The sequence below is a fragment of the Budorcas taxicolor genome, chromosome 2, assembly GCF_023091745.1.
Source record: "Budorcas taxicolor isolate Tak-1 chromosome 2, Takin1.1, whole genome shotgun sequence".
In the NCBI taxonomy this organism is placed as follows: Eukaryota; Metazoa; Chordata; class Mammalia; order Artiodactyla; family Bovidae; genus Budorcas; species Budorcas taxicolor.
In genome coordinates, this window is record NC_068911.1 from 179,713,824 (window position 1) to 179,726,159 (window position 12,336).

A 12,336-nucleotide genomic window follows, 5' to 3' on the forward strand; every position below is an offset into this window, starting at 1 on the left:
TGTCTGAACACCTGAGCCGGGCCACCAGGCAGACCCGCCTGACCTCAGCCTTCCTTCTGACTTAAGCTCCAAGTCATCTGCGGCCCCTTCTGGTGGTCTGACCTCCTCTGCAGGGCCCTGGAGTAGCCGTGCCAGTCCAGGCTGCCCTGCCCATCCAGGGGCTTGATGAGGATTCTGAGAGATGGCAGAACGACCAGGGACCCAGGTATGCCCAGGGCTCACAGACAGTCCTGGACGCTGAGTTCTCACGTGCTCTGCAGGCCCAGGGGCACAGCCCTGTCAGAGGAAGGCTGGGACTCCTGCCACCCCCAGGAACCTGAACAGGGCCTGGCCCCTCTGCCTGGGATAAACCCAGGATGTTCCGGGACTGCTCCAGGCAGGGCACAGTAAGGATGGGGAGCTGCGGCTGGGCCGCTCAGAGCCGGCGGGCTGATGGCTCAGCCAGCTCACCGCTGTCCCGTACCCAGGTGTGCCCGTGGGAGCCCCTCGGTGAACCCGGCCGGCGAGCGTGCAGGACCAAGCCCGGTACCGCGCTCTGCTCCCGTCTCTGGGAGTCCAGAGGCGATGGGAGAGCTGCAGGAGGGAGTGGCCTCACCTGCACACATACACCTCCAGGGGGGGCTGGGTGTTGGGGGTCATGATCCAGGGGGCCATCCGGAAGGCCACGGTGTCTGTGAAGAGGGGCACCTCGGGCAGAGTCTGGGGGGAGAATGGGGACTCAGTGGGCCCTGCAGGGAGCCCCATCGGGCCTCGGGAGCCCCGGCCCCTAGCCTCCCAGCCCTGGAGCCTCCGTGGGCCCTGAAGTTCCCCGACCCCGTCTCCGCCCCCAGCACCGCACCTACCTTGGTGTCTACCAGGCTGACGCTGAGGGAGACCAGCCCCAGGAAGTTAGCGTCGGGAAAGCTGAGCCCCTCCACATAGAGCTGGATCCTCCGCTCCCCAGGCTGACGGGCCACTTCGTACGACGGGTGCTGGGGTCCCAGCACCTGCTCATAGTCCAGGAGGGAATTCCCGCCTAGAGAGACCCGAGTCAGCACGGGGGCAAGGCTGGCGCAGGGCCATGTGGTAGCTGGGGGGCACCCACTATCACCGTAACTCTGGCTGCCCAGCGCTGACGCAGGGGTGTGGGGGCATGGGGCAGGAGACCCGAGGCCAGGAATGCAGGGGCGGAGCCAGTCTGTGTCAGAGAGACTCGGGCTCCTCTCCAGCAGTGTTGAGTGCTAGCTGAGTGACTTCAGCTCCACAACTCAACCTCTCTGCACCTCAGTTCCTCATCTGTAAAATGGGCTAACGTTACGTTTCTCACGAGGTCAGTGCAAGCTTTACATCGGGCAAGGAAATAAAAGCAGCTGGCCCCGAAGGTGGAAACAACCCAAATGTCCATCAGTGGATGAACGGATAAACAGAACGCCCACGTGCCGGCGTGTCCTTCATCCGTGAAAAGGAACATAGTAGCGATGCGTGCTGCAGCAGAGATGACCTTGAGGACACTGCGCTACGTGACAGGAGCTCGACACAAAAGGCAAATACTGTGTGGCTCCATTTGTAGGAGCAGGTCCGTAGGCTCAGAAAGCAGATTAGCCGTGGCCTAGGGCTGGGGATTCGGTGGCGCTAGTGGTAAAGACCCCACCTGTCAACGCAGGAGGTGTGAGAGGCACGGTTCAATCCCCAGGCCGGGAAGATGCCCTGAAGGAGGGCACGGCAACCCCCTCCGGTATTCTGGCCTGGGGAATCCCACGGACAGAGGAGCCTGGCGGGCTACAGTCTGTGGGGCCACAAAGACTCGGACGCAGCTCAGGGCTGGGGTCGGGGGATGGGACTGTCGTTGTTTAGCCGCTCAGGCGTGTCCGACTCTTGTGATTCCACGGACTGAAGCCCATCAGGCTCCTCTGTCCATGGAACTCTCCAGGCCAGAATACTGGAGGGGGTAGCCTTTCCCTTCTCCAGGGCATCTTCCCAACCCAGGGTCAAGCCCAGGTCTCCCGCACTGCAGGCGGATTCTTTACCGTCTGAGCCCCCAGGGAATGTCACTAAATTCTTTACTTGAAAATGGTTACTTCTATGTTCTGTGAATGTCATCTCAATTGTTTAAACAAAGCTCCTGGCGCTTAGCAGTTCTGGCCCGCCTCCTTTCCCCGCCCCTCAGGGTCGTCTGGGAAGCGGTACCCTAGCCTGTTCTTACAGCAGGAAGGCTTGTCAGCTCACCTACGGAGACGGAGCTCATGTCCCGCTATCACAGTGAGTATTTCCAAGCCAGACCCCCCCAACTTTCCACCGCGGGGGAGAGAGGCAGCATTCTGGCTCCTGCTGGAATTAAGCTGCAACGAGTTCTGAGTCAGTGTGAACAGAGAGAGAAGAGGAAGAAGGAAGAGGCAGGCAGGGCTCTTGCTGTTTATAAAGATGAGTAAGGGCACCTCAGAGTTAAGGATTGGTTTTGTTTGGTTCTAAGCCACAGAGTTTGATTAATAAACTCTCCGGCAGAATAACTGGATTCCAAAGGCAGGGCTGGGCCTTGGCTTTGCTGGTCCCTGCCCCCACCTAGCCTGGACAGCACTTGTCAGGCCTCGAGAGCTCAATCTGTGCTGACTCAGCAGAGGAGGGATGGGGTCGGCGGGAGGGCCAGGGCCGTGGAAAGAAAAGGGGCTTTGGTGCCCAGGAGACTGACTTGGAATGCCTGCTCCACTCCCAGCTGGTTGTGTGAACATAGGGAAGTGAATTCACATCTCTGAGCCTCAGTGTTCCCGTCTATAAAATGGGTCTAGCTTGAGACCCTCTTCCTTGGGCCAGTGGCTGCTTTTAAGTGGTAGTGAGAATTACAAAATGATGATGGAAGAAGGGAGAAATGAGGATAAGAGAAGAAAGAAACAATTCGGGAAGCAGAGGCTGGAGCAGGGAGGGAAGAGGCCCCTCCAGGCCACTCACCCCGGGCGCAGAAGACCCGCATTCTTTTGGAATCAGAAAGCGGCGTGTTCAAGACCAGCTTGTAGGTGTCAAAGAGCGCATCAGGGGCGTCGCAGGTCAGCACCACTGGGGACATGTCCTGCAGGTCTGGAGAGCGTGGTCCCCATGAGACAGCCCCGCGCCGCCCCGCGCGCCATCCCGGGCAGCCCGTCCCGTCTGTTGCTCACCATCCTGCGAGGCCAGCTGGGTGTCGGTGAGGTCCGTCCCCGTGGACCTGAGGCCGTCCCGGTCGCAGTTCACCAGCAGGATGGCCCCATAGCCCTCAGGGCCCCAGCGCCAGCTTTCCTGTGCAAAACGAGAGGCCTTAGGGCCAGCGGGCCCCAGCAGTCTCTGGGAAGGGGTTCTGGACATGGCTGGAGCTGTCTGCCTTGTTAGCTTGGAGTCTTGTATTCCAGGTTTACTTGAAGATTTAAAGAGGGAAAACAGATTTGGGGACCGGAGCTCCAGCTCTCCAGACCCAGAGTCACTCCATGCTTGTGTGGTGAGCAACCTAAACAGCCGTACACAGCAGCCTCTCCCAACCATCACACTGCAAAAGGAAGGGCGGCAGCGGCAAGCCCAGAAATGGCCTCTGCCAGTCTCCTGAGTTTTGGCCCTGCCTGGGGGCCGAGACTGTGAGCGAGTGAGAGAACTGCTGGGACTCTCCCCACCCGGGTCCTCTCCTGGGGCCTGTCCCAGAGGTCCCTGGTGTTCACTTGTGACCCTGCAGGCCCTGCAAGGAGGATGGAGCTGACAGGAGGGGAAGGTGGCTGGAGTCCTGCCTCTGTGATCAAAGCTCTTTCTGACCTGCCTCTGCTTTATTCTCAACAGACTCCGCAAGTCAGAGCTTATTTTCCCCATTTACAAGAGAGGGGAAAGAGGCTCTGGGGAGGTGAACCCTAAGTCACAGAGGTGGGATTCAAACTTGGGTCTGGGGGACCTCTGCTAACCTGCATGGCGCTCTTGTCCACCGTCTCTGTATCAGGGCCCAAGGCATGCTTTGCGTCACAGGCCGCACTCACTGCCTTGCTCAGCAGCCTTGTGCAGTGAGCAGCCTGCACACCCTTCCAGGGCGGTCCTGCCCCATCTTGTCCACAAAGTCTTGCGTGTGATCCAGGCTTCCTCCCTGGGGTCCTTCCTCACAAGTTTTACTGTCTCTCCTCCCAGGATAGGCTTCAGACACTTCCTGCGGGAAAATGCCTGGAGCCCACCCCACCCTCCCTCTCTCTCTTCGGAATCTAGCCAGGGTAGTCCACGCAGCCTCCTCTACCGGAAGCCTTCATTCAGCCACTTGACAACCTTTTATGAAGCACCTATCACGCTTAGGGGTCCAAATACAGCCCAGGAAGTAGAAAAGACCTCAAGCAAAAGATCCTAGGTGCAAGGTGGCACTAGAGACACCCAGAGAGGGTTAGCTATTTTCCAGGAGTCACACAGCACGCTGATCACACACGGTCAGGCCCACATGCTGGTTGGGAGTCCTCAGATGGCTTCCCCACACTGCTGGATACACAGAGCCCAGGAATCCATCACCCTTCTGGAGGCAGAGCCGCCCCGCCCTAGGACCACCCCCAGGTCTGCCTGTCGACCCTGCCATCTTGGGATAGCTAGAGGAGGCCCACCTTGTGGCCTTGGCTCCTTTTCACCTTGCCCGTGCGGCCAGTGTCAGCATCGAGGGAGATGTCTGAAAAGAGATGGGGAGAGGTTAGCTGGGCTCCCCGGTCCCCCGCCCCACCATAGTGTCCAGGTCGGGGCAAGCTTTGACCCCACCCCAAGCGCAGGAGAGCTGGGCAGCCCTGTTCTGGGGACCACACCCAACGCCTGGGAGGCCCGCCCCTGTGGCTCTGGGTTTCGAGGGACCCGACACTTGGGCTCCTGACTTTCTCACTCGTCTGCATGCCCTGAATTGCTAGCCCTTGGGGACCCTGACTCTGGAGGCCAGCACGAGGCCTGAGCTTCCAGCTGCTGGCTCTGCAGTTAGGGCCGCTGCGCGGGATCTGGCTGAACGCAGCGTGCATCTCCCCACGTTTAGTGACAAGCCTTGAGGCTCCGGGACTCTGGACGGAGGAGGCCTGCTGTGGTCTGGCTGGAGACCCGTGGGCCGTGCAGTTTCTAGGTTCCTGTGGCTGTAAGAACGGCTGGGGCTCCATGGCTGGGGGTCTGGAGCAGATGCATGGCCTCTGAAGAAGCCGAGCTCCTCGGTGGACGAGGAAGATGGCCATGGGCCTCCCTAAGCCCCTCAAGCAGCCAGCGTGGCGGGGAGAGGGCAGGGACGCGTGCTGGACCACACGCGGTACTTACCGGCGCCCGTGAGGTAGAGCACGCTGTGGCCCAGGACCCGGCCCACCGGCTGCCCGAAATAGGAGATCTTCACCTGCAGGGACATGGTCAGCCCTGCGGGGGTGGCTGAGGCGGGGGGCGGAGGGGGCACCCCAAGGGCCCTGCGTAGATGGGGGTTGGGGGCCCCAGCTGCTCCCTGCTGGTGAAGGCCCAGGGCCCACGGGCTCTGCGCCCGGATCCAGAGCCACTTTCTCCAGCTGGAGAGAGCGGATGCCTCCCCGCTGCCAGGGCTGGGCCAAGGGGCCAGGAGGGCCAGACAGAGTGGGGGTGGGTCCCCAGGGGGCAGCCGGACCCTTAGGAATCCATGGGGAGGCCAGGGTGAAAGAATGAGGGAAGGGGCAGTCGTCACCAATGACTCAGGCAAGGTAATCAGTCTCCCTAAGCCTCTGTTTCTTCATCTGTAAAATGGGAACAATGACCCTTCCCACCCCACGATCGCAGCCCATGCTCAGAGAGCTTTTCCCACAGCCCACAGGCCATGCAAAGGGCTCGACCTGGGCCTCTCAGAGAGCCCCCAGGCTGGGCCCCGTAGTCGGGGTTCAGAGGGGGAGTCTGAGCTCCAGGACCCCTGCTCTCAACAGCTGCACGGCCCTCACTTTCCCCGTGTCACTGGAGAAAAAGCTGAATCGGTGAGCCTGGGGTCACTGTGTGTGTGGCAGGTGCCTGAGGGCGAGTGAGAAGGCGTCGCATCGTCTGTGAGAGAGGTTTCCCGCTTCCTTAGGTGGGAGACGCGCGTGCATCCAGGTACGCACCTATGTCCGATGCATGCGTGCGTGTGTGTGTGCGCGCGCGGCTGTTGCTGAGGGCGCCTGTCTGCATGGGAGCGGGCGGGGCCTGTTCGGGGTCAGTGTGGAGCTGGGATCCAAGGGGGTGTCTGTGAACTTGAGGGGCGAGCAGGCAGGCTGTGCCTTTATGGGAGTACTCACTCCCGCGTGTGTGGATGCTGGCATGCCGGGTGGCTTTACAGGCTCAGGAGTCTGTGGGCTTGTGTCGGGATGTGCCGTGGATGTGGATTTGGGCGTCGTAGGCTTGTGGGGCTGGCTGACTAGGGTGGTGTGTGAGTGGGGCGTGTGTTGTCGGGGGCTCTGACCTTCTTCGGGGAAGGGACCTCTTACCTTGAGGTCGTTTAAAGCCTTACTGGCCGCATCCACGGATATGACCACGTCCACGCTGGCATCCAGGGGCCAGTGGGCCCTGCCCGTGGGCTCCGTCACCCGCGCTGGGTCATAGACCATGAAGATCTTCACCCCGGAGCTCCCAGACACCCCAAAGTTCTCAGCGCCCTCGGGCACATCACTGACAGAAAGGAGAGAGGGGAGCGTCGTGGGCGCAGAAGAGACCAGCAAGGTGGGGGGCTGCCAGGAGATGCAGACAGCACCCCTATGGCTGGGGTGGGGCGTGGGGTTGCCCCTGGACAGGAGGCCAACCCGGTTAGGCCCCAGGGCCCCATCCCAGCTCTCTGCTGATGCCCACGTGACCCACCCTGAGCCCATCACCCCTGGCTTCGGTCTCCCCATCTGCAACACGAAGGGCTTGCAGCAGAGCAAGGCTGCGAAGCTTTGTTTCAGGGGCAGAGTTGTTTCCTCGGACCTTGAATGGAACCCTGGGCAGAAGGCAGACAGAAGGGGCCTGGGGGTGATGACGGATCATAGTTTTTAACACTTCCACTCCCATAGCGGCCCCTGAAACTCCAGAGAGCAGAGATGGAACCCCTCTGGACAACCCCAACCCCACCCCTCTCCCAAAACTTCTAGCTCCGATGCTTCCAAACTCTCCAACCCAACTGGAAACCCACCTCTCACGTCCTCTGCTGCCGTCCCTGACCCCCTAGAGTGTTAGACAGCTTCCTCGCCCCGCCTGCGGGTGCTCCAGGCTGTTCCCCAACAAACAGAGCACGCTCTTCCTACGCTCAGAAGCGCTGGTCCCAGCCACACGCAGCATCATCCCAGACGGCACACGAGGCCCGCCCTGGTCAGCCCTCTCCCACCTGCAGCCCCTCCCCACTCCCGGGGCCTGCTCTTCCCCACTCACTCTGCTCAGGCCTCACTGACCTTCCCGATGTTCCCTGAAGCTGCCGGGCTGTCCCTGCCGCAGGGCCTTCGCACTGGCTGTTCCCTCCGTAGAAAATGCTTTTCCAGCAGATCCCACAAGTCCCCTCCCTCACCCTCTTCAAGGCTCAAATGTCGCCTTCTCCGTGAGGCCACCCTCCCCCCGAACACTCAGCCTTTCCCCGTCTCCCCTTCCACTCTCCTTACCTCTGTCATTCTGTTCTGATTCTTTCTTAAAAAATATTTATATTTATTTATTTGGTTGTGGTATGTGGGATCTTAGACCCGGGCTCCCTGTATTGGGAGCACAGGGTCTTAGCCGCTGGACCGCCAGGGAAGTCCCTCTGTTCTGATTCTTAATCACACTGTTAGTCGCTCAGTCGTGTCCGACTCTTTTGTGACCCCGTGGACTGTAGCCCACCAGGCTCCTCTGTCCATGGGATTCTCCAGGCAAGAACACTGGAGGGGGTTGCTATTCTCTTCTCCAGGGCATCTTCCTGACCCAGGGATCGAACCCGGGTCTCCTGCATTGCAGGCGGGGTCTTTGCCATCTGAGCCCCCAGGGAAGCCCCAGTCAGACTGTTACCTGCCGCTCATCTCTCCTGCCAGGAGCTCAGGTCCCTGAGGGCACGGAGTTTTCTCTATTTTGCGCGTTGCTGCAGCCCAGAGTCTATAACAGTGTTTGGCATGTAGCCCTTCTCATGAACACTTGTTAAATGGATGAATGGATTCAGTCTCCCCTACTCCGCCAGGGCATTCAGGCCCATCTCTACCCAGCAGAACAGCACTTGACTGACGCCGGGGCCCAGCGCAAACTTCTCCTGTTCCCCTGACGCCCCGCAGCCCCCTGGTAGCCCGGAACTCGGGGCTCCAGACAGGGAGGGTCGTGGAGCTCCTGGTGTGCCAGCCCCCAGGTGGGGGCTGCCCTCTTCGGGGCCTGCACGCTGCTTCTCACACCACAGCTGCTCCCAGCCACAGCGGAGAGGGGCCGGTCTTCTGGACCAAAGACCCAGAGGGGTGCTCTGCAAACTCGGGCTGCAGAGTACCTGAAGCCAGGCCGGCGGGCCTCCGAGGGTGCACCTGTCCTTCCTCGCTCCCTGAGTGACCCTGAGCTGTGCACCCCCCTCTGCCGTCCCTGGGGGAGGCCCCAGGTTTCCGTGAGGCCCTTGGCTGTGTAGAGTGTACGCTAGAGGGGAGCTGGACAAGGGAGCTACATGTCAAGCTTCTCCACTGCCGTCCCCCAGGACTGAGCCATCAGCCTCAAGGCCACCACCCAAGGTCAAGGCCACGTGCAGGTGTGCACCCGACTGCCAGAGGGGTCCTTCGATATAGCTCCTGTCTCCATTCTTTCCCGGACCCCTGAGAACCCAGCCAATATAAACCCCCCTGGAGAAAACAGACAGGCCTCCCTAATCCCCAGCGTGCACCGGGCCTGGTGACAATGGCGGCGACGATCACGGTTCCGATAATCCCTAGTCCCACGCAGGATCTGGTGCTTTGATGTACACCACAGCCCCACAAGGCGGTTATTATTCTCCTTGTTCTAAAGGTGAAGCTGGAGCGAGGGGCTGCCCCGGCGGTCCAGTGGTTAAGAGCCTGCCGGCCGACGCAGGCCCCACGGGCTTGGTTCCTGGCCCGGGAGGGTCCCCGTGTGCCGCTTCAAAGCCATGAAGCCCGTGCTCTGCGCCAAGAGGGCAGCCCTGCTCGCTGCAACTGGAGGAAGCCCGGGGGCAGCAGCAAAGGCCCAGAACAGCCAACAATAAAAATAAACAGTTTTTAAAATCTCTAAAGATAAGGCTTTATCTCGCTGAGTCTCGCTCCACTGAGACCGCTGACTCTAGAGAATGCCTCACCTGTGACTGGAGCCTACAGCGGCTGCAGCGCCGTCCTGATTCCGCACATGGAGTTGTGCCTGATTGGCTCATTCTTTCCCCGATAAATAAGCTGGCCTAAAGCCACAGTCACAAACGCATGTGGTGTGAAGGCTGAAGGGTCTTCTCATCTGCGCTCGAGAGGAAGAAGAAACCGAGGTGATGGAGACGCTGCCCTCCACCAGAAAGCCCCGGACGAGGACCTCCTCACAGCTCTGCGTCAATCTCAGCCCAACAGCTACAGACACCAAATTCAATCTGCATTATTCATCTTGTCTTCGTCAGTAAAACAATAAACGAAGTCCTGATTTGTAGACTTGGCCAATTTCCCTGGTGTAAACACTCCCACTAAGGTCAGCTTCAAGTTATCATCGCAACATCATTGAACCCAGAGTTGCAGAGAGATGCAAAAGAGGCCCCTACATGCCACTCTGCTACACAGACAGAGGGAGTGCTGGCGGAACGTAGGTGATGGCGGGAGGCAGGAAAATACCTGGAAACCGATGTGTGTTAAGTACTTTTTATCTTTTTTCCTTAAGTTCAGTTCAGTTCAGTCGCTCAGTCATGTCCGACTCTTTGTGACCCCATGAATCGCAGCACGCCAGGCCTCCCTGACCATCACCAACTCCTGGAGTTCACTCAGACTCATATCCGTCGAGTCCGTGATGCCATCCAGCCATCTCATCCTCGGTCGTCCCCTTCTCCTCCTGCCCCTAATCCCTCCCAGCATCAGAGTCTTGTCCAATGAGTCAACTCTTCCCATGAGGTGGCCAAAATACTGGAGCTTCAGCTTCAGCATCATTCCTTCCAAAGAAATCCCAGGGCTGATCTTCAGAATGGACTGGTTGGATCTACTTACAGTCCAAGGGACTCTCAAGAGTCTTCTCCAACTCCACGGTTCAAAAGCATCTAGTCTTTGGTGCTCAGCTTCTTCACAGTCCAACTGTCACATCCATACATGACCACAGGAAAAACCATAGCCTTGACTAGACAGACATTAGTCGGCAAAGTAATGTCTCTGCTTTTGAATATGCTATCTAGGTTGCTCATAACTTTTCTTCCAAGGAGTAAGTGTCTTTTAATTTCATGGCTGCAGTCACCATCTGCAGTGATTCTGGAGCCCCCCAAAATAAAGTCTGACACTGTTTCCACTGTTTCCCCATCTATTTCCCATGAAGTGATGGGACCGGATGCCATGATCTTTCTTTTCTGAGTGTTGAGCTTTAAGCCAACTTTTTCACTCTCCTCTTTTACTTTCATCAAGAGGAGAAGTGAAGTTCCTCTTCACTTTCTGCCATAAGGGTGGTGTCATCTGCATATCTGAGGTTATTGATATTTCTCCCAGCAATCTTGATTCCAGCTTGTGTTTCTTCCAGTCCAGCGTTTCTCATGATGTACTCTGCATAGAAGTTATATAAGCAGGGTGACAATATACAGCCTTGACGTACTCCTTTTCCTATTTGGAACCAGTCTGTTGTTCCATGTCCAGTTCTGAATGTTGCTTTCTGACCTGCATACAGATTTCTCAAGAGGCAGGTCAGGTGGTCTGGTATTCCCATCTCTTTCAGAATTTTCCACAGTTTCTTGTGATCCACACAGTCAAAGGCTTTGGCATAGTCAATAAAGCAGAAATAGATGTTTTTCTGGAACTCTCTTGCTTTTTCCATGATCCAGCGGATGTTGGCAATTTGATCTCTGGTTCCTCTGCCTTATCTAAAACCAGCTTGAACATCAGGAAGTTCATGGTTCACGTATTGCTGAAGCCTGGCTTGGAGAATTTTGAGCATTACTTTACTAGCGTGTGAGATGAGTACAATTGTGCGGTCGTTTGAGCATTCTTTGGCATTGCCTTTCTTTGGGATTGGAATGAAAACTGACCTTTTCCAGTCCTGTGGCCACTGCTGAGTTTTCCAAATTTGCTTGCATATTGAGTGCAGCACTTTCACAGCATCATCTTTCAAGATTTGAAATAGCTCAACTGGAATTCCATCACCTCCACTAGCTTTGTTCATAGTGATGCTTTCCAAGGCCCACTTGACTTCACATTCCAGGATGTCTGGCTCTAAGTGAGTGATCACACCATCGTGATTATCCAGGTTGTAAAGATCATTTTTGTACAGTTCTTCTGTGTATTCTTGCCACCTCTTCTTAATATCTTCTGCTTCTGTTAGGTCCATACCATTTCTGTCCTTTATCGAGCCCATCTTTGCATGAAATGTTCCCTTGGTATCTCTAATTTTCTTGAAGAGATCTCTAGTCTTTCCCATTGTATTGTTTTCCTCTATTTCTTTGCACTGATCGCTGAAGAAGGCTTTCTTATCTCTTCTTGCTATTCTTTGGAACTCTGCATTCAGATGCTTATATCTTTCCTTTTCTCCTTTGCTTTTCGCTTCTCTTCTTTTCACAGCTATTAGTAAGGCCTCCCCAGACAGCCATTTTGCTTTTTTGCATTTCTTTTCCATGGGGATGGTCTTGATCCCTGTCTCCTGTACAGTGTCACAAACCTCCGCCCGTAGTTCATCAGGCACTCTGTCTATCAGATCTAGGCCCTTAAATCTATGTCTCACTTCCACTGCATAATCATAAGGGGTTTGATTTAGGTCATTTATTTTTTGATTGATTTTTTTTCTTTAATTTGGCTACATCTCACAGCATGCAGGATCTTAGTTCCCTGAGCAGGAGTCAGACCTCCCCCCTGTACTGGGAGCACAGAGCTTTCACCGCTGAAGCACCAGGGAAATTGCCGCCATTGCCTTTTCAGGTTTTTCATCTTTGGTTCTGCTAGGTCTTCACCCAGCCCTCAGGGTTCTGGTGGTGGGTCCTCTTGTTATTACTGTTAAATAAGCTGCATTTAAAACAATGGTGGGGGCTTCCCAGGTGGCTCAGTGATAAAGAACCCACCTGCCATTGCAGGAGACGCAAAAGGCAAGGGTTCGATCCCTGGGTTGGGAAGCTCCCCTGGAGGAGGGCATGGCAACCCACTCCAGTATCCTTGCCTGGAGAATCCCATGGACAGAGGAGCCTGGTGGGCTACAGTCCATGGGGCTGCAAAGAGTCGGACACACCTGAGCAACTGAACAGGCAAGCAATATACAGTTCAATTTTAAATAATGGCTGTGTCTGACAACAGGCTTGCA

At 56.8% G+C, this 12,336-nt stretch overlaps 1 protein-coding gene across 1 annotated transcript in view; it reads right to left on the reverse strand.

Annotated features, from left to right (window-relative positions):
* Nucleotides 1–12,336, reverse strand: part of PADI1 (peptidyl arginine deiminase 1) — a 43,538-nt gene that overhangs the window by 15,284 nt on the left and 15,918 nt on the right. The window contains exons 2-8 of the mRNA XM_052658619.1: nt 6,396–6,576; nt 5,242–5,314; nt 4,563–4,624; nt 3,129–3,246; nt 2,923–3,048; nt 843–1,015; nt 596–699 (exon numbers count right to left, since the gene is read on the reverse strand). Coding sequence (XP_052514579.1) covers nt 596–699; nt 843–1,015; nt 2,923–3,048; nt 3,129–3,246; nt 4,563–4,624; nt 5,242–5,314; nt 6,396–6,576 — 837 coding nt within the window. The remainder of the gene's footprint in view (nt 1–595; nt 700–842; nt 1,016–2,922; nt 3,049–3,128; nt 3,247–4,562; nt 4,625–5,241; nt 5,315–6,395; nt 6,577–12,336) is intronic.